This window comes from Malurus melanocephalus, unplaced genomic scaffold, assembly GCF_030028575.1.
Source record: "Malurus melanocephalus ecotype Western Australia unplaced genomic scaffold, MMel_1.1 scaffold_169, whole genome shotgun sequence".
NCBI classification, from domain to species: domain Eukaryota; kingdom Metazoa; phylum Chordata; class Aves; order Passeriformes; family Maluridae; genus Malurus; species Malurus melanocephalus.
Genome location: NW_026623401.1, coordinates 1322801 through 1345804, shown reverse-complemented (window position 1 = coordinate 1345804; position 23004 = coordinate 1322801). Strand labels below are relative to the sequence as shown.

Below are 23004 nucleotides of genomic sequence, written 5' to 3'. Positions count from 1 at the left end.
CCATTGCCTCCATTTGCAAAGCAGATTAAACATTGCAGAGCTACAAAATGCAATTATGCAGAATGAGTTATGATGCCAAGGACATCAAATTCACCTTTGCAGCTTGATCGATATTAGTTATCAATAGCAAAGCAGACCCAACGCGGGAGCTGTCTCTGGAGTGCACAAGTGCCCATAGGAAGCRCTCCCCTCGGCTCTGTGCTTCATTAAACACACAGAGGATCTGGCAGGGGCTGGCAATTAGATACAGRGCATTCAACCGCTCACGAATTCTCTGCAGATTCCACCCAGATTACCTCCACGACACAATCCATTGATCAGAGGTGTGTTCTCAGGCTCCACAGTTAATTACACTCCCTGCTGATGGATGAACAGCAAAGCCATTGCTGGCAAAATACACTGGGAGCAGAATGCCAAGCAAYAAAATCCTAACCAAAGACAAAAGGRGCTARGAAGGTTTTCAGAGTTTTTAAGATTAAAGGTGCTTGCAAGACACACCAGGGTCAATGTGAACAGGAGATAGAYGTGGCACGGGGCACTGTCCTGAGAGAAGGCACAGTTCAGCCAGACTCCCAGCCCTAGTGAGCTTGTTCACTGCAGGATTATGCAAAGCTGGGGAGGCAGCCAGGAGTGCTGGGAAGGATCATGGAGTCTGGAGACCCCCACTGCACTCACTCTCTCATCTACATTCTCGTGTCCAGACTTGCCTGCTGCACTCTTGACTTACAAAGGAAAAGGCACTCAGAGGCTGAGGCCCGGATCAGGAGGTGAAGGACAACTCACACCCCAAGCCTTGCTCCAAAGGCCTGTATCACCAGGAGAAATCCCAGCTGGGGYTGATCCCAAATACCACACAAAGATTCTGGAGCTCAGCACAGCACCAGCAATGTGGACACAGAACACAAACTGGATGTCACTGTGCCCAACCTCCTCTGGACTGTGCTGGGCAATTAGGGGTAGACACAGTCCTGCCAACTCACCAGCCTCCAACTATTTCTCTTGCTTGCTTCAGAAGCGCCTTCTTCTGTCCATGCCAGCCCTTGCTTATCTTGCCATCCAAGGCCACTGCAGAGAATATCACCAAGAACGCTGCACTCCCCAAGGAGTAAACAGGGTAATTGATCCCTTTTAATGGGTCTGGAGCACCAAGGAGTCCTCCCAACCCAGCCTGCTTATCCCATCACAGCAAAGAGAAATCTTTCATAAAACATCTTCTCTGCAAGTCTTAACCAAGCTGGCCACGTGCAGAGCCACACCAAGGAGTGAGATGGTCACTGGTATTTGAGCCCAGCTTTCCACYGCACACAGTGATTACTTGGCAGACCTGTGCCCAGCCCAAGAGGCTGCTGGCAGCACCTTACCTTTCACCACACTGAGGGTGGCAGCGTTGCTGTAGCGCTTTCGGGCAGCATTGGTTGCCACGCAGTGGTAAATCCCAGCATCGCTCTCCTGCACATCCACGATCTGGAGCACGCCATTGGGAAGAGTTATAAACCTGAGTGACCAAAAGGAAGAGTGTGAGACAGGCTATGCATTACCCCAGGTATTCATCACCCCAAAGAGCTTTTATCTCTTCCTTTTCTTCTGAATATTTCTCATGTGCAGGTCCTAATACTGACAGCAGAACAGGATCAGGGAACCTCTGAGCAATCCAGCTGGTGGCTCTCATAATGCAGCAGGTACAAATCGATCCATTGCATTGTGAAGACTCCAAGGTGAAGGCTGCTTTTGGGAGACCAGGCTGACAGGACTTGGCTGACACAAACCAAGTGGACAGTACAAACTAACTCCATACACACACCCRTCTACATACACATTTCTACATGTCCCCAAGCCTGAGCACACGCTACAGGCATTTTCAGCACTTGCTTTTTTTGCAGAGGTTTGGTTGCCAGACAAGAAGTACACTGCAAAGAAGTCTGGACACCATCTTTATCTTGCTGCACCTCAAGTGCACGAAGGGACCAACTAATACACAGCTGAACCTTCATGGGCCAAAGCAGCCAGGACACAGCCACCTGAACCTGCACCATTTCTGGGTTGTAGTGATTCCTTTCCTTCTTCCACAGGTTTCTGGCTTTCACAAGCTGACAAACTCACAGTTGGGCATTCAGTATCCCCTGATTTGCCCATGGGATGCTACTGAGAAACACTTCCACAGAGTGAAATGGCTACACTGCTCACGACATGAACACAATCCTTGCTGCATTACACTGAACAAAGCAGATGATTAGCAATTAGCATAAAAGTAGGAGCAGGCTGTCAGCATCTCCATTTTCTGCCTGGATTCCTAGATGGCAGCCTCTTTATTCTTGAACACAAGGCACAAAGCCTACGTGATCCTTTTTAATTATATATGAGATCCATTTTTAATTGCAAGTCTCTATAAACAGAGCTGCTGAGGTTTGACAGGCAGCTCTGGGTTATCAGTCTTCATTATGAAGAGGACACATTCAAAGGCAATTGCTAAGGGGAGGGATAGCAGCTATTCCACGGGAACAGCACAAAGACAAGTTACAACCAAGAACGCCAGTCCTGCCATGCACAAAGATGACAGTGAGTAAAACTGAGGTTCTCCAGGTGCTGAGACAGCTGGAGTGCCACGAGGGAGGATCATGGAACCAGGAAGACCTCAACAGGTCACTCATCCTGAGTTCAAGCCATGGTCACCAACAGCATACCTGCTCCCACAAACATTTTATCCTAAATCTGCACTCATGGAAACAACTCCCTCGCCCTCAGCAGTCTGTTCCAGAGATAAATATCCTCACTGTGAGTCTTGCATCAATCCTGCACCTCAGCTACTGCAGTTGAGCTCATCATGTCCTGTCCTCTTCACAGCTGATGAAGAAAGAAGAGCTATCAGAGCTCCTCTAGTGACCATTCTGTCTGCACTGGAACAATCCTACAGCCTGATTGCATGGAYGCCGTCTGGCTGAAGCTCCCCACGTATGCAAATGCAATGCCTCATCCCTAAAGCCATATTCCTGCTACTTACAAAGACATTTTGCTCAGAATCAAGCTTCAAAAGACCTCAGAGGAGGTGGTACCCAAAAGCCCTCATCAGGATGCCTCATCAGGACTCAGGAGAAATATGACAAATATTTGCATCCTCTCAGCTCCATGGAGGGAAAGCCTCCCACTGCGATAATATTTATTTTTGTCATGCATCTGCTATTTGAGTCTGTAATTAATATCAACATATTTCAAACACCAGGCAAGGCATCTCCCAGCCACAAAAAGACACTTCAGTTAAGTCTCACAGATCCACTGAGACTGGGAAGGGCCTCTGGTCTGTGGCCTTTCTCCTCTCAGAGCAGGGTCACTAGACCAGGACACAGCATCTCCTGAGGGCTAAGAGAGGCCTCTGTCTCTAAAGAGAGCAGGAGCTGGAAACGAGGGGGTGGAGCGGGGAGACTCCATTAACAGAGCTCAAGATAATCCCTTCAGCACCACTGATAGAGATCTACTTAGGGCAGCACATCCTGTTGGGAAAGCATGGCAGCAGAGAGGACCACTCTGCTGGGGAAGCAAGGAGGGAAGAAAAGCAGGATTTCTCWATCCACCATTTCTCTCAGCTGCTCACAAAGCCTCCAGCTCTTCAGGGTCCCAGCAGCCCTGAACTAGAAGCCTTCAGGCAGCCTGCAAGGGCATTTGCTCCATCCCCAGGCTCCCCSCAAGGAAATTTGCTGATGACTCAGAGCAGACAGTTGGCAGTTGCCCTTTTCTTCCACATAAAGGGCAAATCCTTTTGTCTGCTCACCTTCACCAAGGATTAAGCAGGAAACAAAAACTAAAGGACAGACAGACAAAGGCCCTGGGAGCAACAGAAATGCTGGAACCTTGTCAGTCCCAGGAGTTTTGCTGTTGATAGCTCCAGTGCTAGAATCTCAGAAGAGCTAGCCTTGACGGGGATGAAAGACAAGCCCCCACCTGAATTACACTGAAGGACAGCACACTTAGAGCAGGGCCAAGTACCATGGCCCCAAAGGCAGCAAGAACAACAGGGCACACCCACGTAGCTGTTCTCCTCCCCAACAGCACCGAAGGGCTCAGGGCTGCTCACCAGAGCACTCCTCAATAACCAAAACCAAGCACCACTGGCTCATGTCCAAATCTGCAATCCTACAGCTCTGAGAATGTTCCAGCATTAGCAGCCTATTCCCTTTCTTGCCTTCTCCMCAGTAAACTGCAAGCACACCCCTGTGCAGCCTTTTGAAGATGCCCAGGACAGCCCAAAGCACCAGTCCTGAGCAACCTGAGGAACCTGCAGCTCTGCTGAAGGCTAAGTTTGGAAGCCCTTTTATCACAGCTCAAGAGTCCTGTACATGAACACGAGCGGACACAACACAGAAATAAATTCTACACACTGACAAAACTCTTACTCAGCCCAAATGTGGAAAAACATACAGTGATTGCAGAGCATGTGGTCTGTAAGYTATGGATTTGCTGTGCAGACCTCCAAAGACCTCCAGTTCCCAGCAAGTGYTCATCTTGGCTCTAGAGAAAATAAACAGCATTTTGGAGCCTGATGTGAAACCCAGCCAGCATCTAAACCAGAGATTACGCCAAGAGATGCTGCACACACCCCAAAGCAACTGCAATCTAGAGAAATCCTGTGAGCCACCTTTCAGCAGCTGTTGCAGATTTAAGACTGTGTTTACTCAATGTATTCAGAGCCAGAACTCTGTGCCTTACTCACATATGGAATTTAGATTTTTGTCCTGAAGAGGGACAAGGAAAGGTATTCCAAAAACACCAATCAGCACTTCGGTACCTTTTAGGTTGTTTAAGTGCTTTTTTAAGCTAAGCTTTCAATACCTTTGAGATGGCACCATGCTAGAACCTGAACCTAGGAGCAAAGACTGAAAAGTGTGTCCAAAGGTGAGAACAACAATGAAAAGAAGAGGGGAAAGAGGAAAAAAGAGGGGAAAAAGGGGGTGAAAAGAGGGGAGAAAAGGGTTAGCAAGAAAAGAGAAAAGCAGTATGAATTTTCCATGATTATTCTATCCCTCTTAAATCACAAACACTGATGTAGTAGCACTACTTAGGGCTGTGGCTCCAGCCCCCGAGCCTGATTTTGCATACCCTCCCAGCCCTGCTACTCTGGAATATGAAATCATCACCCTGACACTTGCCCAGCCAAAGGACTGCATWTTCACAGGCTCATCTGAAGTGTGCACAGGAGGGAGCCCACAGTAATCAGGCCAGCCTGAGATCTCATCCTTAGGCACGATGAAGGGAGGATAACTGAGAGCTCTGGTTAGCAGCCAACATTTCCTGGAATTCACTTAATTCCTTCGAAAGCCGGTTATATTAAATCCAACAACAACTAGACAACAACAAAAAAGCAAATCCTTCTGAAAAAGCATATTAGCTAGAACATGATTTAAAAAGCAAGATCTGCAGCCAGAGATTATGGCCTGGCCTTTACAAGGAAAACAATTTTCAGGCTGCCCGTGATGAAAGCAATCTCTGAGCAAGTAATTTCACAATATCCATCGAGCTGTCTCATTAAAAAGCCATTGTATCWATGGCACACTTCTCCCTGCAATCCCTTCTTTTTTGTTTTTTTTTTTTCCTTCCTTTTTTATTAATTTTCTTCTCATTACAAAGCAACAGTCTCCTATAAAGCTTTAGGCACCACACTTCAGACTTAAGGCTATAAGCAGGTACTCTTACAGAAACAGTCACTGGTGCAAAAGTATTCCTAAACTTTAGTCYCCRCCTTTCTTTCCTCTCCTGCCACTCRGATTAACTCCCCCAGGAGGAAAAMMACTCGTTCTGCAGAACAGGAGGTTTTAAGAACTAMAGGACAATTCAGCCACTGATCCCCTGCAGAAGTGATGTGTACAGACCAACAAACAGCCAACTTATCCCCTCCTCTGTAACTGTCTTTCATTAGGGAAAAAGCATCATGCTGCAGGACTATCATATTTTCTCCAGAAAATGAGAATTCAGGCTCTTTTACTAGATAGTATTAAACATGCGAGTGAGACAAAGGAAAAGACCTCCCACTAAAACCACAACCAAAATCAAAGGAAGATCACATCATGGAATTCAGTTGGGTATGCTCAGGTCAATTCCTTATCCCAGGCCCCAATTCCCCAAACAATTCCATGCCATTTCACACGAGAACAAGCCAAAACAGTCCATGCCTTGCCATGCCCCATTCCAGGCACACACAGGCCTTTGCAGGGYGCTGGCTCTGTGCTGTAATAACTGGCACCATATCAAGGTTGTTTTTCCTTTGTGGTTTGGATGTTTGGRGGAAAGTTAATTTTACTTAGGTGTTTTATGGACCTATTTTCCTGGGCCCCTTGAACACCTCCTCTTACATCACTTAGTTATCAGGTCCAAACCCAGTCTATCACCTCTCCATTCTACCATTTTATAGAACCATTTCCACATCCTAAATTGTCAGATTTTGCTTTGCTCTTTTTCAAGCTGATCCAGGAAAACAATGTGGGAATCACCTGGGTTCYGCTGGAACAGCTTCATGGTCCTTCTCCCAGGTGATGACAGGGGAGGGCAGCCCCTCAATCCGGCACTCAAACCGGGCCATTCCATTTTCTTCCACTGTCTGAGACTCCGGCTGCTGGAAAAAGCGTGACAATGCTGGGGAAAGAAGAAGGGGAGGAAAGTTAATAATTCAGTGTTTCTGCTGAGAAATGCAAACCTACTATGATGTATGAGCTAAGAGAAAGGCTTTTCTCTCCTAAGATAGCCTGAAATGTAATTCCTCCCTTTCCTGTGCCCCATCAGATCCTAAGCAGCCCTAACAATAGTAACTGAAAGGTTTCAATGTGCAAATTTGCTTCTTGCCTCATTTTCTCCCTTAAGGCACCAGTGTGAGAGAAAGACAAGCAATTAGGCAGTTTCAGCAGTTACCTTCCTAAATTGCTTCCTTGTCTGTTCACTTGCTTAATTTGGGAAGGACACAGAATGAGAAACAGAGGGGAAATGCCACAACCGGAGAGATGAGAGTTCCCCCCTTGCCTTGTAGCATTCCTGCAGCCACAGGAAATTAAAACAAGGCAAGAGGAAGAACAAGCCAGATGTCAAATTACTTACACAAAACAACTGCCCACAGGCTGGCAGTGCTGGAGACCAGGGGCAGAGCCCATATGGGTTATATTCCTCCGTCTCCTACCTGCAAAAACCAACTTTCATCCTACTCAAGCAGATGAGAGGCAGCCAAGGGGGTACAGACACCTTGCTAAGAGGAGGAGGACGCATTTCATACATGTCAGGACACTTGTTTGCTCTCCAAGGCTCACCCCTCTCTATATGTGTCTTTCTATAATAGAGAGGCTAAACTGCTTGGGAGACAAAGCACTAAGGTTTGGAATCACTCCTGGACTGCAATCCACAGCTGCCTCATCTTCCTCCCCTTGCATGCACACAGCAAAACCCTGCAGCAGAAATGCTCCCCCGGGGCTGTCAGCATCTGTCCTATCAACAGCATAACCGGAAGGCATCTCAGTCACACTGTGAGGATTTGAATATTCATGTAGGTTCCTGGATAGGGGCACAAAGCCTGTATTCTTCTCCACCAGAAGAACGGGYTTCTGCTTTATCCATTTCTCCTAAAGTGCCTTTGCTGTGAAACCCACTCTGCTGGACAAATCCATCCAACAATGCTGTTACACAAGTGCCAGAAACCCCTAACATGGCACAATAAACATAAATTTCAGCCAAAAAACACACTTGAATGCTGGGCCAAGAACAGCACTGTGCTCAGAAGAACCCTAAGTGACCTCCTGGCCTTTCAACACTATTATGTGCYTGTCCCACCACTGCCTTCCAAGAACATCCATCATTGCTTTCAATTTTGTAGCACCAAACTTGARGTTTTCTTTGCATCTCTCTCACACACAAACATCCATGCACACATATACACCCTTTACTGCAGTGTGAGCTTGAGAAAGTATGTACAGTTTGGAAAATGAAATGCTTTTACATGACCCATTTTAACCTTGGCATATTCTCAGCTGTCATTAGTGTTTTTCTTTAATTTAAATAGTTATCACATGTTTCAAGCAACTCATTGCTCTCCACAGCAGCTACAGACCAAATTCTCCCACCAGCTGTCCACCACATTTAGTTTTCCAATTCAATACAAATGGAATGAAAAATGTTTTCCTGGAAAAATCTGAAAAATACATTAATATGTAAGGCCTTAATTCAGCCAACTGCTTCAGTATTCTCAAATATACACTGCAGATCACTTTAACATAGAGTAATTTCTACAAATTACAAAACCTTTTAAGTGCATGTTAATAAAACCTGCTGAACCCAAGAGTTTAAAAGAAAATCCATCAAATGCCAGTGAATGTTCAGGATGGCATCATCAAATCAACCTTCTCTTGGCAGCAGATGCCCTTAATACTCTTTCCTATTATTCTCTTYTGATTCTACAGCCTCCTCAGTGAAGGGGAGGATAGGGAACTTGAACTGGGATCTTCTGAACACAGAGTGCAACAGTAAATCAAGGTAAGAACAGTGATAAAGCTCCTTTCAGGCTGGACTGAACAAGACCCCTGGATGTCAGCCCTGAAGGGTCAGGCAGAGACAGACCTTCTGCTTGGGCGCATCACTGCTCCACAAGCATCTGCACCAGCTTGGGGCCAAGACCACAGCACTCTGTGATCCCTTGTGTTCTTCCTCTCTCATCCCCAGGAGTACCAGTGTGGAATGGATGAGTCAGGACATGTCCAGCACCTCTAGTGCAACTCAGAGCTATGTTGCAAACAGCTGGTGCTGGGAGCAGAAAGAATCAGACAAGGAAGGAGAGGACTGGAGAGCAGGTCCTGCCACTTGGACACGCTGCACGGATATGCGTGCAGGTCACAGCGAGTGCAGGACAGGTTCCAACACACTGCTCACCCTGAGGCCACAGGGATCCTTGCAGGGGCTGCTCTCCTCCCACAAACAYGTTCTGATGGAAGGGGCTGCTGCACAAGTGCTGCAAAGTGAGACATTTTCCCCTAGGGAGGCAGGGAAAGGAGATGCTTGGGGGTGAAAGGCAAAGACGACACATATGCAACATTATTTTCAACTCCTCAGCTAAGGTTTAGCTCACAACGCCATCCCAAGCCACAAAACACCTCCCAGCCCCATTGCACTGATTATCCTGAACACCTTAATAGGCCACTCAGTAAAAATTACCCACTGCAGGTGAGAAGRTGAAGAGCATTACAGCAAATTGCCCTCACTGACAGCTGAAGTGCCGAGCTCTGCGCCTCCAGGAGTGGAGCAGGCAGTTCYCTCCCTGCTGACATGTTAAACCCAGCTGGAGCCAAGCCGTGTGTGCCAAGGCTTTTAGCCCTGAGCCCAGGGGTGACTGCAGGATAGTGAAACACAGCACCCTCCCCCTCTCTCAGCAGAATGATCCGTGCAGGAGGCTGTGGGCTTGGAAAGGCTGCCAGCCAGCAACACTACACCCCAGGCAGAAAATGCAGTCTATGCAAGGAATTTAGCCTTCTGAAAGGGGCTCACTGCTCTCTCCCACAGCGCTTTGCCCCCGGACTCTCCACACGCTCCTCTTCTTTGTACCTTCTATAATTATTAGGAGGTATTTCCAAGGTGAGGGCAACATCAGCCCCCTCTGAGATCACATACACCACYCAAGGCGCCCCTCTCTGAATGACTCACCTCTGAACAGGCCGGGGGTGGAAGAGGAACACGCAAAGAAAGTCGTGGGAGCAATTTGCCATGGCCCCCTGGCAGGACGCAGACACAGCCAGTGCAGCACTCCGTCTGCAGGGCCATATGGCAGCTCAGGACTGCTCCTGCTCTCCACAGGAGCCAGCTCCCCACCTACCCAAAACAGCATCTAAAGCCACGTCTAAAGTCATGGGGAGTCCAGAGCCTGTGCATTCTTCTGCAGGAGGTTTTCCTGTCCAGCCTGGCTCTGTCCACAGTCCCTGGCCTCCACTCACCWGTGCCCCTAATTCACAAAATAAATAGGATAAAATCTATAAAATAAATCCTTAAAGTAAGAACAAATCCTAGTCTGCTGTTCCTCAAATCCCAGACACACCAGGCACCACAGAGAAGAGACACTGTCCGTGTGGAGAGAGGATGATGAGAGATCCTGTGTGTTGATTCCTGCTGTGGCCTGTCCCTCCAGATGCAGGAACACTCCAAACCTCTCCCGTGCTCCCTGCAGCAGCCACGCCACGCTGGCCCATTCCCTCCAGGCACAGCAAATGTCTTCATTTGACAGTCACAATTACTGTAATTTTCTACAACCTCCCTTGTACAAAATGTTTAAGCTAAATTAGAAGCTTTAACAAATCRTCATCAGTGCAGTTATTAACAGTTAGAAAGCTACACTTTCCCACAACTACAATAATGCCCCTGGTACTTCCATGTGGGAGCACGTGTGGCACAGGAAAACCTGCAAACCCAATTCATCAGCTGCTCATTTAACAGGCATTCTCACACATGAACCCTCACCGCCTCACTCCTCATTTGCCATGGCCATCACTGCTACAAGRTGTGGATGGGGACCATGGCATGGGTCCCTTGGTGGCACACACCAAGGGACCAGGGAACACTGGGCAGTGAGCCACATGTTTATCCAGCAAAATGCCAACAAGCTGAACTCCTGGACCACGGTGGAAGGAGGGAAGTCATCACACTGTCATAGCCTTCACATGCCATCCAACCTCCACCACTCCAGCCTCCAAAAGGCTTCCTCCAGCCTCTGGGCTTGCTCCTGCCTGGAGCATCCTCTCCCTCCACTGGGAAGCTGGCAGCCCTTATACAGAGGTGCCAGATCTGCTCTTGGGGCTGTTGGGGGGAGAAGTGGACACCCACAAGCCTGAAACACAACAGATAACACCAACAGCACCAAAGCTGAGCTAAACAAGGCAGGTGCTACGAATGTCCAATGCTCTAACTTTTTACTGCAAGACTCGRTGGCACACAGAGAGCCCCACAGCCCTGCATGGGAACCCCATCCCAGGGAACAAAAGGTCCTGCAGATCAGAAGGACAAGCTCATGGCAGGAAYAACACATTCCACCAGCTGAACAGGTTTTCTTCTATTGCCCCATCCTGATCAGCAGAGCCCAGGGCAATCAGCACAAAGAGTAAGTCCATCCACTCCATCCAGCTTTGGACAGACCATGTTCAGTGGCAGCAGAAAAAACCCAAGCCTTTACAATCCTTACTTGCTCCAGCTGAATGCTAATGGAGCATGTGCTTTTGCCCAACCCTCGGAACAAATCGAAGGAGAGATGCATTTCATTAATCAATTCCCTTGCTGCTCCCCGCTCAGAAATGGATATGTTATGTCAGGTGCATGTGTGTGCCATGGAAGTAGCTTTTTCCCTTTGCAAATGGTAATAAAAAGGAGACATATGAGTACACACAAGGAAGGAGTTCACCTGAAATTTCCCATTTCTGGGAGAAACATAGAAGGGGAAGGAGAGAGGCATCACCCATGTAAGCTCCTCTGGAAAAATCCAGGAGGAGGGAAGGACAATTTAAGTCAGCCTCTCTATTCTGAGATAGTTCCACTGTTCTAATTTGTAAGACACCAACCAAACCCAGAACCATAATAGAGACACAGCCCATTGCCACTGGGCAAGAGACACAGTGCAAAGTTCAACTTACGTCACCCCTAAAAGGAAATAAATATATCTTAACTCAGTCTAGGACTGAGGCAGGAACGGCTAAATATATTCAGCTGGACTAATGAAAGCTTTTCTATTCCAGGACTTCCACCTCCTCCCAAACAGTACCTGTGTGCAAGATCCCTGACTGCATGCTAGACATTTTCTGAGCATGGAGGACATGTTGCAAAGATCAAAGATCTTCCCCTGATCTGGCAAAGCTTCACCAGCAGTTCTGGTTTCTACAACACAATGCTCACAGACAGAAACACTTGGCCAAACCTGGATCGCCCTGTCTGGGATACCAGAGCCTGAAAACATTCCACTGTAAAGGGGCTGTCAGAACATTCTCTTTTCACCTTCACCCCCCCCAATTCCCATGGTGTGCTGTGCAGCTGTTTTAAGTAACATTCACACAAGTCACTGTACTAAAGTGTTACTATATTTGCATTATTTTCTAGCCTCACCTATTCAGTAGGTCTAGGAATCATTTATTTGCACTCGCTTAAAACAGCCCCAGGAGTCAACCCTGAATACAAAGGAATTTTATTCTTGAACTCTGTGCAGAGATTCAGTGGTTCAGATCTTGGAGTGTCCTTCTCAATCCAAACGAAAACTGCCCTGAAGAGCCCTTTCTTTCATCTCTTCCATATAAAGAGATATTCACCTCACAAGCTGTCACAGCCAGACCCCTCCTCTCTAAGCACAGGTTGCTGCACTCAGGGCTCTGAAGCTCTCTGCAAAAACAAGCATTGTCTTTTGGAGAGAGAGTAGGGTCCTRTTTTTAATTCACAGCTGATGGCACTTACCTGGGAGAGTTACACAGGTGTTGACAACGGGATAACAGGAAGACACCACTGCATATTTGTGGATTCAATCTACAAATGCTCAATCCCACCTATACATCATTATTACAATTTTATTTCACAGACATTTTATCTCAAGCTCCTGGGGATGCAGATTTCTGTATAAACACCAAGACCAAGGGAAGGAAGAAAAGAAAAAAAAAACCCAGAACACTTACTTGAAAATCTTACTGCAGCTGTTTGACTGGTGACAGTCCCTAGAGAGCTGTGAGACACGCAGGAGTAATTACCCTCAGCATCAGCCCTCTCAGGATATTTACTGTCCTTTGCCACAGCTTGGGATGAGATGAAGAGTGATCCATTTGGAAGTACGTGCAGATGTTCCTGCTCCACTAATGGAAACCCATTCTTCTTCCAGGTGATATTGATCACTTGCTCAGCAGGGGTCAGGTTACAGTCCAAAATCACCACTTGGTTTGGCTCSAGTACCACCTTTGCAGGACCAGCACTACAGCTCAGCCCCAGAGAATCCCCTTCCGACAGCCTCCCTGCAAAGAAAAGAGAGTGTTGCAGTGGGGGTTGCTCTCCTTGATTAATCACATGCCGGTTTTATACAGTGAAGGAACCATGGCTGCAGGTGCCAGGTGAAATTCAGCCCTATTGGGTGACCAGCACTGCCCACCACTSTAGTGCACAGCACTCTCCATCCCCCATCCCTATGGCTGTACAACCTGCACCATTTCTGCTGGCCCAATGGGCCCAGCAGCCACCCCTGTTGTTTACACTTGTTTCTATGATGAATTCAAGCAGAAAGCAGCTGGAAGAAGGTAAAGAAGTGGTAGCAGTAAGAGTAAGCACAGAAGATGCAGTAAGGGCCCCAACCTACCATGGCTGCCCATGACAGGCTCCCCTCTCATCTTCACATCAGAGCCTCTTCCAAGGCTGATGAACCCCCACAAGACAATGAAGTGCAAGGAAAAGTATCCAAGCCCCATGTGGCACTCCAATGCCAATGACCACAACTTGATTAGAGCAGCTCCCCCTCTTACTGGCACTAAGAGCTCACATCCAGCTGGGAAAACAGAAACTCCCACTGATGTTCATACTCTGGGAAACACATTTCAAAGGAAAGACAACAAAAGAACAGCTAAAAATATGACCAGCTGTCTGTGAGCATTTTATCCCAGATAGGTGAATCCAGAGTGAGAACGGATGGATGCATTTTCCCCAGTAGAAATGGATATGCCAATTGTCAGCAGACAGTACCCAGCACATGCCCTTAGGCAACCCTCCTGCTGCAGCCAGGGGCCAGAGCAGTGACCAGCAACAAGCTCAGCTGAACAGATCTCTTGTCTGGCTGACTTCCAAACCCACGTACTCAAGGGGGGCTCCACCTCTGAAACAATGCTCAGCATTTCCTAAAAGAATATTGCCATTAATAAAATGCATTTGCCGTTAGAGTTCTCCAGAGACACTAAGTCAATGTTAGCTGGCAGCGCTGCTTCCACACACCAGCAATTTCAATCTCTGCTGTGCTCAAACCATCACCATCCACTCTTTTTATGGCTCTGCTCCAAATTATTTTGTCACTGCTCCAATCAGAAATGTTTCCTGCCTCTATAACAAGTTTATCAACACTGGATATGAACCACATGGCTCCCTGCCCGTCYCCTATCGCAGAAGGCTACAGATTAATTTTATAGGAATTCAAACACCCTATTAAACCTGCTACTACCTACTGCTGATAAAAGGGCTGCACTTTAAAGGAGTSTGTGTTAAGCATGCAATTAGGGGCAATGACACGCAAAATTACATATGCAGGGAGATGGAATTATTTCAAGGCGTGTGCTGGAAACCGCAGGTGCCTCTGGAAGGAAGGGCCTAACCTGTCCCCACGTGTGGCTGATTCAGGGTCCACAGGGATAGGAACTTGTCAGRTTTGTCATCACTACTGGCTTGTACAATGACCACTGAGAACTTTGTGTTGATCAGCTCTGCCCCTTCAGTGATGAGCAGGCCACACAAGAACCCTGCCTGCTGATTGTCCTTGCTAAGGATCACAACAGACCCTGTTCTGTCACCTTCACTAGGACATCCAGGGTCCATTGAATTGGTGCCAGAGCTAGAACCAGAGCCAGGCGCTGTACTCTGTGAAARAGGGGCAGCCACTGCCAACACAGAGCTACCTGCAAGTCCCTGAATTTAAGGTATTCCCACATGGACATTTCCACCATGTTGTTATTTCAYGCTCTGCAGGTAGAATGCACAGAAGAAGAAAATGTCACCCCATATACAAACACCACAATGGAATTTCTGGATTTGCCAGCCAGCACAGACCTCGCAAGTCCAGGTCAGGCAAATGCCACCAAGTGCCCTCCTCTAAAGGCAATTCTGCCCTTTCATGTCTCCTAGGACAGATTAGTCCTTTGAGGATCACAGAAAGGTACAGAACTCAGTGGCTCCCCAGGAGGATATAAGCAGGGGAACATAAAGCTGAAAGGCCACCCCAGATGTACTGGAAAGACACTGCCTCTGGAAGCCTTTCATGCAAGACAGCTGGTACAAAAAGCTATATGAAACAGTGAGAAATTCAGCACAACAAATACCTGTGCAGGTGACTTGCACAAGCACAGGAGAGGGTTAACAGTCTGCAGCYGGGGAAAACTCAGCTGAGCCCAGGACAAGGAGGCACACTCAGATGCTGTCATAAGAACCCCCATCCACGTGAGAATCCTCATCCATGGAGGAGCAGTGACACAGACGCTTCTCTGAAGGGATGTCCCTGTAGCAGCAGCTGCTGGCAGCATGTCACTGGGGCTCAGCCAGCCTGTGTGTACACACCACCTCTGAGGAGGCAGAGCTGCTACGGCAAAGGYTGAACTGTGCGACACAGAGCTTATTCCGAAAGACTTGAAACTTTGTTGGGTAAAGTCTTCATTCTTTGCCTTTCCTTACATTTATCGTCTTTAGAAGCTTCTGTTCATCACTTGGAGAAACAGCCTGTATATCTGTCCTATTTTCTAGTTTCYTCAGACAGCAATTAGAATGGCATTTTGCTGAAAATACTCCTCTTCCAAAGGTGAAGTGCGAGGGGGCAGCCAGGAATAGCGAAGGGATCTGCAGCGCAGYTTCCCACAGTAAGAAGCAATTATCAGCCCCTCAAACTTCAATTCCTTAAAAAGTCAACTCAACCTACTTGCAGCAGAATAAGAACAGACAGCCCCATACTTTCCATCAAGGCAAAAATAAGTATTTGCTTTTCAAAAACATGTGGTGATGTTTCTATATCCCGAAATCACTCGGCTCTTTTCCCCAAAGTCAAAACCTGCCTGGATCTAAGCTTCTGACTAGCTGGTCAAATGTGTGACAACCCATCCCTGTCCACTATTTAACAGAGCCTGGGAAGGCCTCCAGCTGGGCAAATGGAATCCACCCAACACCAGACTGCTCAGACCGGTCCCAAATCATACAGCCCTCTTTCCTTCCCTTTTGGCCCCAAAATACTGCAGGTTTCTGGTGAYAGGCTATTTGCACACACAGAGGCTGGGCAGCAGGGTTCAGGGTGCAGACTTGGCATTGSAAAAAGCCCCAGGATGACTTTTGTCCCAAGATGTTCAAAGAACTGCATAAACACTCCTTGATTAAGGAAAAAATACCTTCCAGGCTCTGGAAACGTAGGAGGAGGTCTGGTTCAAAACACCGCACTAAATTAGCAAGCCTGACAATGAGATAAAAGCCCTTTCAAGGGAAGGGATCAGAAGAGAGTAAAATTAGTCCAAGTGAGATCAAAGACAAATGAAATCAGGAATGTTAAGTGCTTACAGAAGCTGCTGACTATTTCCAACCTCCATTCTTCATCCTATAGTGACAGAAATTATTAGGACCCTGTTTAAGCCCAGAGACACATGCTYGTGCAGCCTCCTGTTCACCTCCACTCTCTTACCTGCTGGAGGTGATGCTGTAATGAATGTAGTCAAGATGGGCTTCCAAGGCAGGAGCCCGAAGAGCTTTTTACATATCAGTCTTAGGCAGGTGCTCAGCTACAGACCTGCGCTTTGGAGACAGACAGCTTTTTGCTTTTGACACCTCCTGGAAGTAGTTTCAACTGCTGAGCTATTCCAAGGTGGGCTGTAACAGCTTTCARATCATAAATGTATGTGCAAGTACACACTTACATGAAGATACACATGACACACTTGTGCATTCACATACACACAGAGTTCTGGGGGAATGCAGATGTATTCAAACGCAGAGCATGCCCTGGAATGGAGGGTCTTTGATGTAGCAAGTTAAAAGCATTTTGTTCCCACGAAAATTATATTTTCTGACCCAGGCTCTGCAGGGTTTTTTCACTCTCCCCGTGCTGTTAACCCTTAGGCTATATTGTGCATCAAAACAGCCCAGGAGAAAATGCTCTTTTTCTCCCATCTATTTCCTCACCTCCATCAGCCATCCATCCACCTCTGGCATCCAGGCCCAGTGAAGTAAATTAAAAAGTCTCCTGTTGAGTGGCATGAAAAAACAGGGCGTTTCAAGTGAACAAAGGTCGTCAAATCTTCAAGGCACAAAGCTGTCCTCTGCCCTCCACAGGAGCACAGCCCCTGCCAGCCTGAGTTCAGATCCAAGGCAGGCATCTGAAAATCCACATTAAATCAGCCAACAGCCCCTCCCAAATCGCACACCTCAGCATCCAGCCAAACCCCACTCCTATCATCTCCTCTTCCCAACATCAAAGGGAGGCAGGAATAGCCCAACGTACCACTGAGTAAAGCAGAAAAARAATGGATTCTGTTGGGTTTTAATTTCAAATCTATAACTAAGTAGGTGAAGTGTGAGTGAGCAACACAGCAAGGTCTGACAGATTCCTGACAATACAATTACTTGGGCAGAGGTGAGACCCTCACAGCAGTGTTTTTACATCCAGGACATGCAATACTCTAAGCCCACGGAGTTGGGAGCTTTCAGTTTGTGACCAAGAACAGCTCAAACCTCCACTTGTCTCCTTGCACACAGGGCTCTTCCCCTTTCCTAAGRTTTAACCACTTAAATCAAGGTGGAAAAACCTAGACAAGGGAGATGCTTGTTCTGGTGAAATTTTGGCTATCAGCAGTAAACATGTCCTTGAGCTCTGCTACACAGCACGAGCAAATAAAAGGTTACTGTTCAACAGGAGACAAATGGCTTTGTGTGGAGGAGAACGAGCCATGGTTTAGTAATTACTGTGAAAACAAAACACTCAGGCATAAACCAAAAGGGATTCTGTGCACTGGCATATATATATTTCTTTTGTAGCACAGCTGGAATCACCTGATCCACAACCCCTGAGTAAGGTCCATAAAACTGACAGCACATCACCAATTCTATCTTCTCTTCAACAAACTCATTCAGCTGGGGAAAGCCAARAGACATTTAGGCACACACAAGATCCTAAGGCACAACCACTCCTACAAACCCCAGCCCACTCAACAACTCCAAGGCTCAGACCTTCACTTCAAGGCTGGAGAGGCCCATCTTTAGTATAGGAGCAGCTCAAGGACACCCAGCCCAAAGCAGCCAAACCACTGACASCCTCCAGCGCCTTCCTGTGAAACCCCTCCAACACTCCCAGCCCAAAACAAAGAGAGCTGCGCCAAGCCAGACAGGACCCATTACAGCACAGGCCTTGGGAGATTAATACTTCACAGGGAGCAAAGTACAAGGGTTTCTAATCTGACACACTTCCAGAGCTGACATCACTTCTAGTTCTTGGCAGCCAGAGATCTTCCTAGGGAGCCGCTGTTGTGCCGCAGGTCCCACAGCCTGGAGCCCAGCCAGCACATTTCCTATTCCATACACATCTGGCACTTTGAAACTGGCTTGTGCACCTTGCAGAGATCCAGCCAAAGAAAACCTTCCCAGGAGCAAGGGAAGTGGCTCAGGCGAGGCGAGCAGAGCACTCAGTCATCGTGTGTGTTCTGYGGGATATCAGGCAGTAAGAGGAAAGGGCTCCTCTCCCCTCCACATCCCTCAGGAGGTGGCAGGAATTYAAACTGCATCTGAGCCTCTGCACTGTCGCCTGCCTTAATTTATGTATTTATTTTGGATGTTGAACTCGTGGAACTCAACAGCACAATTAATCTTATTTAATTGGGAGTGAACAGAACTGAAGAGAAGTGAAGTTACTCCTTCCAAAGGGCTTTCCTACCTCTCAGCAAGCCAACTACTGTGCCATTGTTCTGCTTAATGTAACCTTCTGCCGATGCTCTTCAGAGCTCTTAGAGCTGTAGAAAATCTTTACGTTCCCATTGTCTAATTCAAAGACCGACTATACTTCAGTGTGTCCCCATTAAAGCAACACAAAGCTTTCTTTCTTCTTGGAAACTTTATGCATTGACAATTACAAGTCAATAGCTTGGTCTCAGTCTGTTTTTAGGGCAATTGCACTTGGCAAGTGGTGACCCAGAAAGAAATCTGGATGGAGGTCTCCAACAGTCTGCATGCTCGGTGCTCGGCAACACCAGCACTGAAAGCAGAACCAGAACAGCTCTGGCCATGGAGCACCCCACTCCCATGATCTCTACAGAATGGGAGGCTGAAAGAGGAGCTGGGCACCTAAATCCCCTTGTGCATCACTTGTTCAGCCTCCGCACGGCACAATGAAACAGAAAACATTATTCCACTCAACCGTAACAAGGCCTGTGATACAGAAGGGTCAAGATCCCTACATTCCCTGCTCAGTTACCAGATGTTACTGGAACTTTCCATGTTGTAATAGCAACACAAATAAGAAAGTTACACCTTCAACACTCATTAAGCCTCTTTGGAACAGAAGGCTCCTAAAACTAATCTCCAGAGCTGCTGAAAAGACCATTTTATTAACACTTGATATCCAGGCACAGCAGAGTGATTCCAGTACTGAGCAGCAGTCACCAGTGGGAAGCCAACCTTATCCTAATTCTGCATATAAGCAACCTAGATGGTTTATTTAATAATGCAGTGTCTCCTACTGCTGCAGGAGTATTTATCCAGCTGGCAGCAAGGGACTCTCAGATCATCCCCTGTCACTAAGCTGATCCCAGCCTTTCATGAGCWGCTGGGTGCCAGCCCGGCACTGCAGGCAGCAAGAGGCAGCATGTGGAGAGTGTCACATTGTCCCCACATCAAGGGGCTGGGTACAGGCCATGCCAGGAGCAATCCCCTCCCAGCCTGCACAGATTCAGCTACATGTCACGGATGTACAGTGCCCTGGTCACCGCCCAGCTTGGGCCTGGGTGAACAGTGGTGCTCCTCGAGTCTTAGCACACATCAGGACCCAGGATGAGCACTGGCAGGGAAAGATGGAGCATGCAACTCTCTCCAAAGAACAATGCTGGGCAAGTTCCTCTGGCCTTTGTCCTATTCAAATCCCCAGGTCAAAACAAGAGAGCAGAAGGGATGGCATGAAAGAAACACTTAAAACACATGCAATGCTTCATCATTGTTTATGGGCCATACCTGGAAAGAATGATATCATCCAAAGCTGTAATTACAGTAAACAGATGTGCTGGTTTGRGCTGGGATTGAGTTAATTTTCTTCACATGGGGAAGTGAATATCTTTTTATATAAATACAACAYAGACCAAGGAAAATATCAAAGAAATGAAACAGCTGAAAAGGTCCCAATGTAAGTATTCCTGAAGATGTCAACTGAAGCTGCTTTTTTCAGCCACCCAAGACCATCAGAGCCACCAGAAACTCCCAACCTAGTAAAATGTCAACTGATTTCTAGAAAGGACTAAATGCTCTGATGCTTCCACAGAAGCATCAGATTTGTCCAAATACCTGTGTCTACAGATGATGCCTAACASACAGGGACAAACACTACACCAACTCTCAAAATCAAGTCATTCTCACTGAAATGTGTGTTATTCTGATGTATCCCCTGCAACAAATGGTACAGAAAGATGAAASAAATCAATAGCAGTAATAATTTATTCATTGTCTTGAATTGTCAATGGCAATTATAACAGCAAAGTGCTTGACTTTCATGAAGGTTAAACTTTCGTATTTCCCCTCTCTGATGCCAGAAATGTTTCTGAAGGCAGATGAAGCCTAGAATTTCAAAATCCAGATTTGCTAAACTCAAGACATTTTCAGGTCTCCTCACTGCAGAACAGGGGGACGTGCCCCTGAGTACCACACTATAAATGTGAGCCTCCCTTTACTGAAGGATGCTTAAAGTACCGAAATGACTTAAATACTAAAATCCCTGCAAATCTCTCCACAATCCCCACACTGCCTGACCCAGGAGGGTTGAGCTGTTCSTGTACCTTTCCTACTTGCTCCATGCCAAGCACACATCGCACCAAACCTCAGGTTTCAGCCTGTAAAAAGGCAGTGCCCATCTGGCCCTCATCTTTCCATTCTTGAAAAGCCAATGAGGAACAGCTGAGATGATCCCTGCAGAACCTGCCACAAGCACAGGGTGCATGGGGAACTCAGGACAGAGCCTTGGGTTTGTATTCAGAGATTTACAGTGTGGAGGCACATTAAAATTACAAGCTTGAACAAGCACACTGGAACAATAACACATCAGAGTCCTGTAATTGGGCCCTGAAACACACTTAGTGAAAAATACAGACCAGCTGCAAYGCTGGAAATGCTCCTAATGCAATCCAAGGTAATTATTGGTAACAGACCATCAAACAAGTGCATTAATATGCTCTGATCAGAGAGAGAATCAGATGGACAGTCTGGCACAGCAGCTTGTACCTGCAAATTATGTAAATTATTTGAAAGAGCAAAGCCCCAAAGCCCTAGAAACACTAACTCTAATGAAAGTTATTAAATGCTATTTTTGTTATCTGCTGGTGTTAACATCAGAAGGTCTATTTGCCGCAGTGAATGTAATTGTGCTGCCGAGGGTCTGGGCTGAATAAGCCTGAGATTTGCAGACTAAAACGACTGCCTTGGATTTGCATGATCTCACTGACACCCGTTTAAACACATAATGACTTCCTGCAYTTTTCACTGATGTTGGAAAGGAAACCCAGTTATTCTGCTTTTGTGAGATGCACAAGTTCCTGATTTTACTTCATCATACATATATTCTATTTGTAAGCGACACAGAGGAGTCTGAAACAAGATCTCTTGTTACAACATTACCTATTTTTATACTTCAACTATTTCAGTTTAGCATATTTTTAGGATAYACTTTCATCTCTTCATGCCTAAGAAAACTAAAAGTATGCTGTATGATACAGGCTTCAGTACCAACCCTCTTGAGAATAGTCACTTAACCAGAAACTAATATTGCCAAATAAATACACAAAAATCCTTCACCTGTGGGCAACAGTTTAGGAGTACTTTGTAGCTCTTTTCCCCTGAGTTAATGGCTTTGCATATTCCAAAGATACAAATATAAGTACATTAAATTGAAAAATGTTCAGTTCCAACAGTGAATATTTTATCAGTCAAGTTCTCACCACCCTACAGCAGTTAAAAAAAAAAGGCATCATACCCAATGTTAAACCTTGGGAAAAGTCAAAGGAATAAAACAGTGTCCCCACTCCAAGTCTGAATCCAGCAGCCAAACTCCCCATCTAATACATACTGTCTTCTCTACCAGACTATTCTTCAGCCTTTGTAATTCAAAAATCTGCACACAAAATACAGTGTAAAGTTGTGGAGCAAGTGGACAGAGCCCATCCTGCTCCTCCCTCATTTTAAAGGCCTCSAGAAACTTAGACTACACTTTACAATTTCAAAAGAAACACACCACCTGTAATCTTATTTTCACATTGAAATACATACACATTTCCAGTTTTAATAGTGTACCCAAAGACTCATCCATCTCCAGTGAGAGTCAGAGGCACCCCCAGTGAATTTCATGGCCTGGTTTATTGTCCATCTTGCTTCCCAGCACGTCAGGCATGTTGCATGGGACAGCAAGAAAGCTCGGTAGTAAAGGAAAGAGTGTTACAGAGTAAGAACACAAGCCCTTTGATTCTGCCCCTGCTCAGGCATACAGGCAGTGTGCTTTGAGTGTCAGTTTGGCCCCAGAGCCCCAAYTCGCCCACCATAGCTCTATGCAAAGGAGGCAAGCAATGACAACAGCTGCTGTAATTTATTAGTTGTCTCTGTTCACGCTCACCAACCCTCCCTAGGACACACTGCTCTGACTGCAGCCAGACACAGTGAGTGTGTGTGACTTGAGGCAGCGGGAAAAACACTTCTCCATCATGTGTGCTTTCCCCTTCACAGGCTCCACTTCCAGTTGTCTTGCCTGTCATTAAAAGGAACTTACAACCCACTGCTGAATGATGTACTGTAATCAATACAAACAGTCACAAGATCCCCTGGAAAGGATGTGGAACACTGCTCAGAAGCAATATTTATGACTGCAGGACCCCACAGACCAGAGCAGTCCCAACCCTCCTATTTCCACTATTTATACTGAGATCAGAAAATTAAAATTATATTTTACSCTTAATGGTTTGAACAAGACCTGTGAAGTCCTTCTCTCGGTCCCATTTACAACACAAACGCCAATGACAGAGCAGCAGATGGTCAGAAACACTCCCCTAGAATATTCAGGCGATTCAACTTGAATCT

General features: G+C 46.6%; 1 protein-coding gene across 1 annotated transcript in view; it reads right to left on the bottom strand.

The window, feature by feature from the left end:
* IGDCC4 (immunoglobulin superfamily DCC subclass member 4) overlaps window positions 1-23004 on the bottom strand; it is an 86382-nt gene that overhangs the window by 43404 nt on the left and 19974 nt on the right. The window contains exons 2-4 of the mRNA XM_057372320.1: window positions 12651-12980; window positions 6477-6618; window positions 1362-1495 (exon numbers count right to left, since the gene is read on the bottom strand). Of these exons, the coding sequence (XP_057228303.1) occupies window positions 1362-1495; window positions 6477-6618; window positions 12651-12980 (606 nt within the window). The remainder of the gene's footprint in view (window positions 1-1361; window positions 1496-6476; window positions 6619-12650; window positions 12981-23004) is intronic.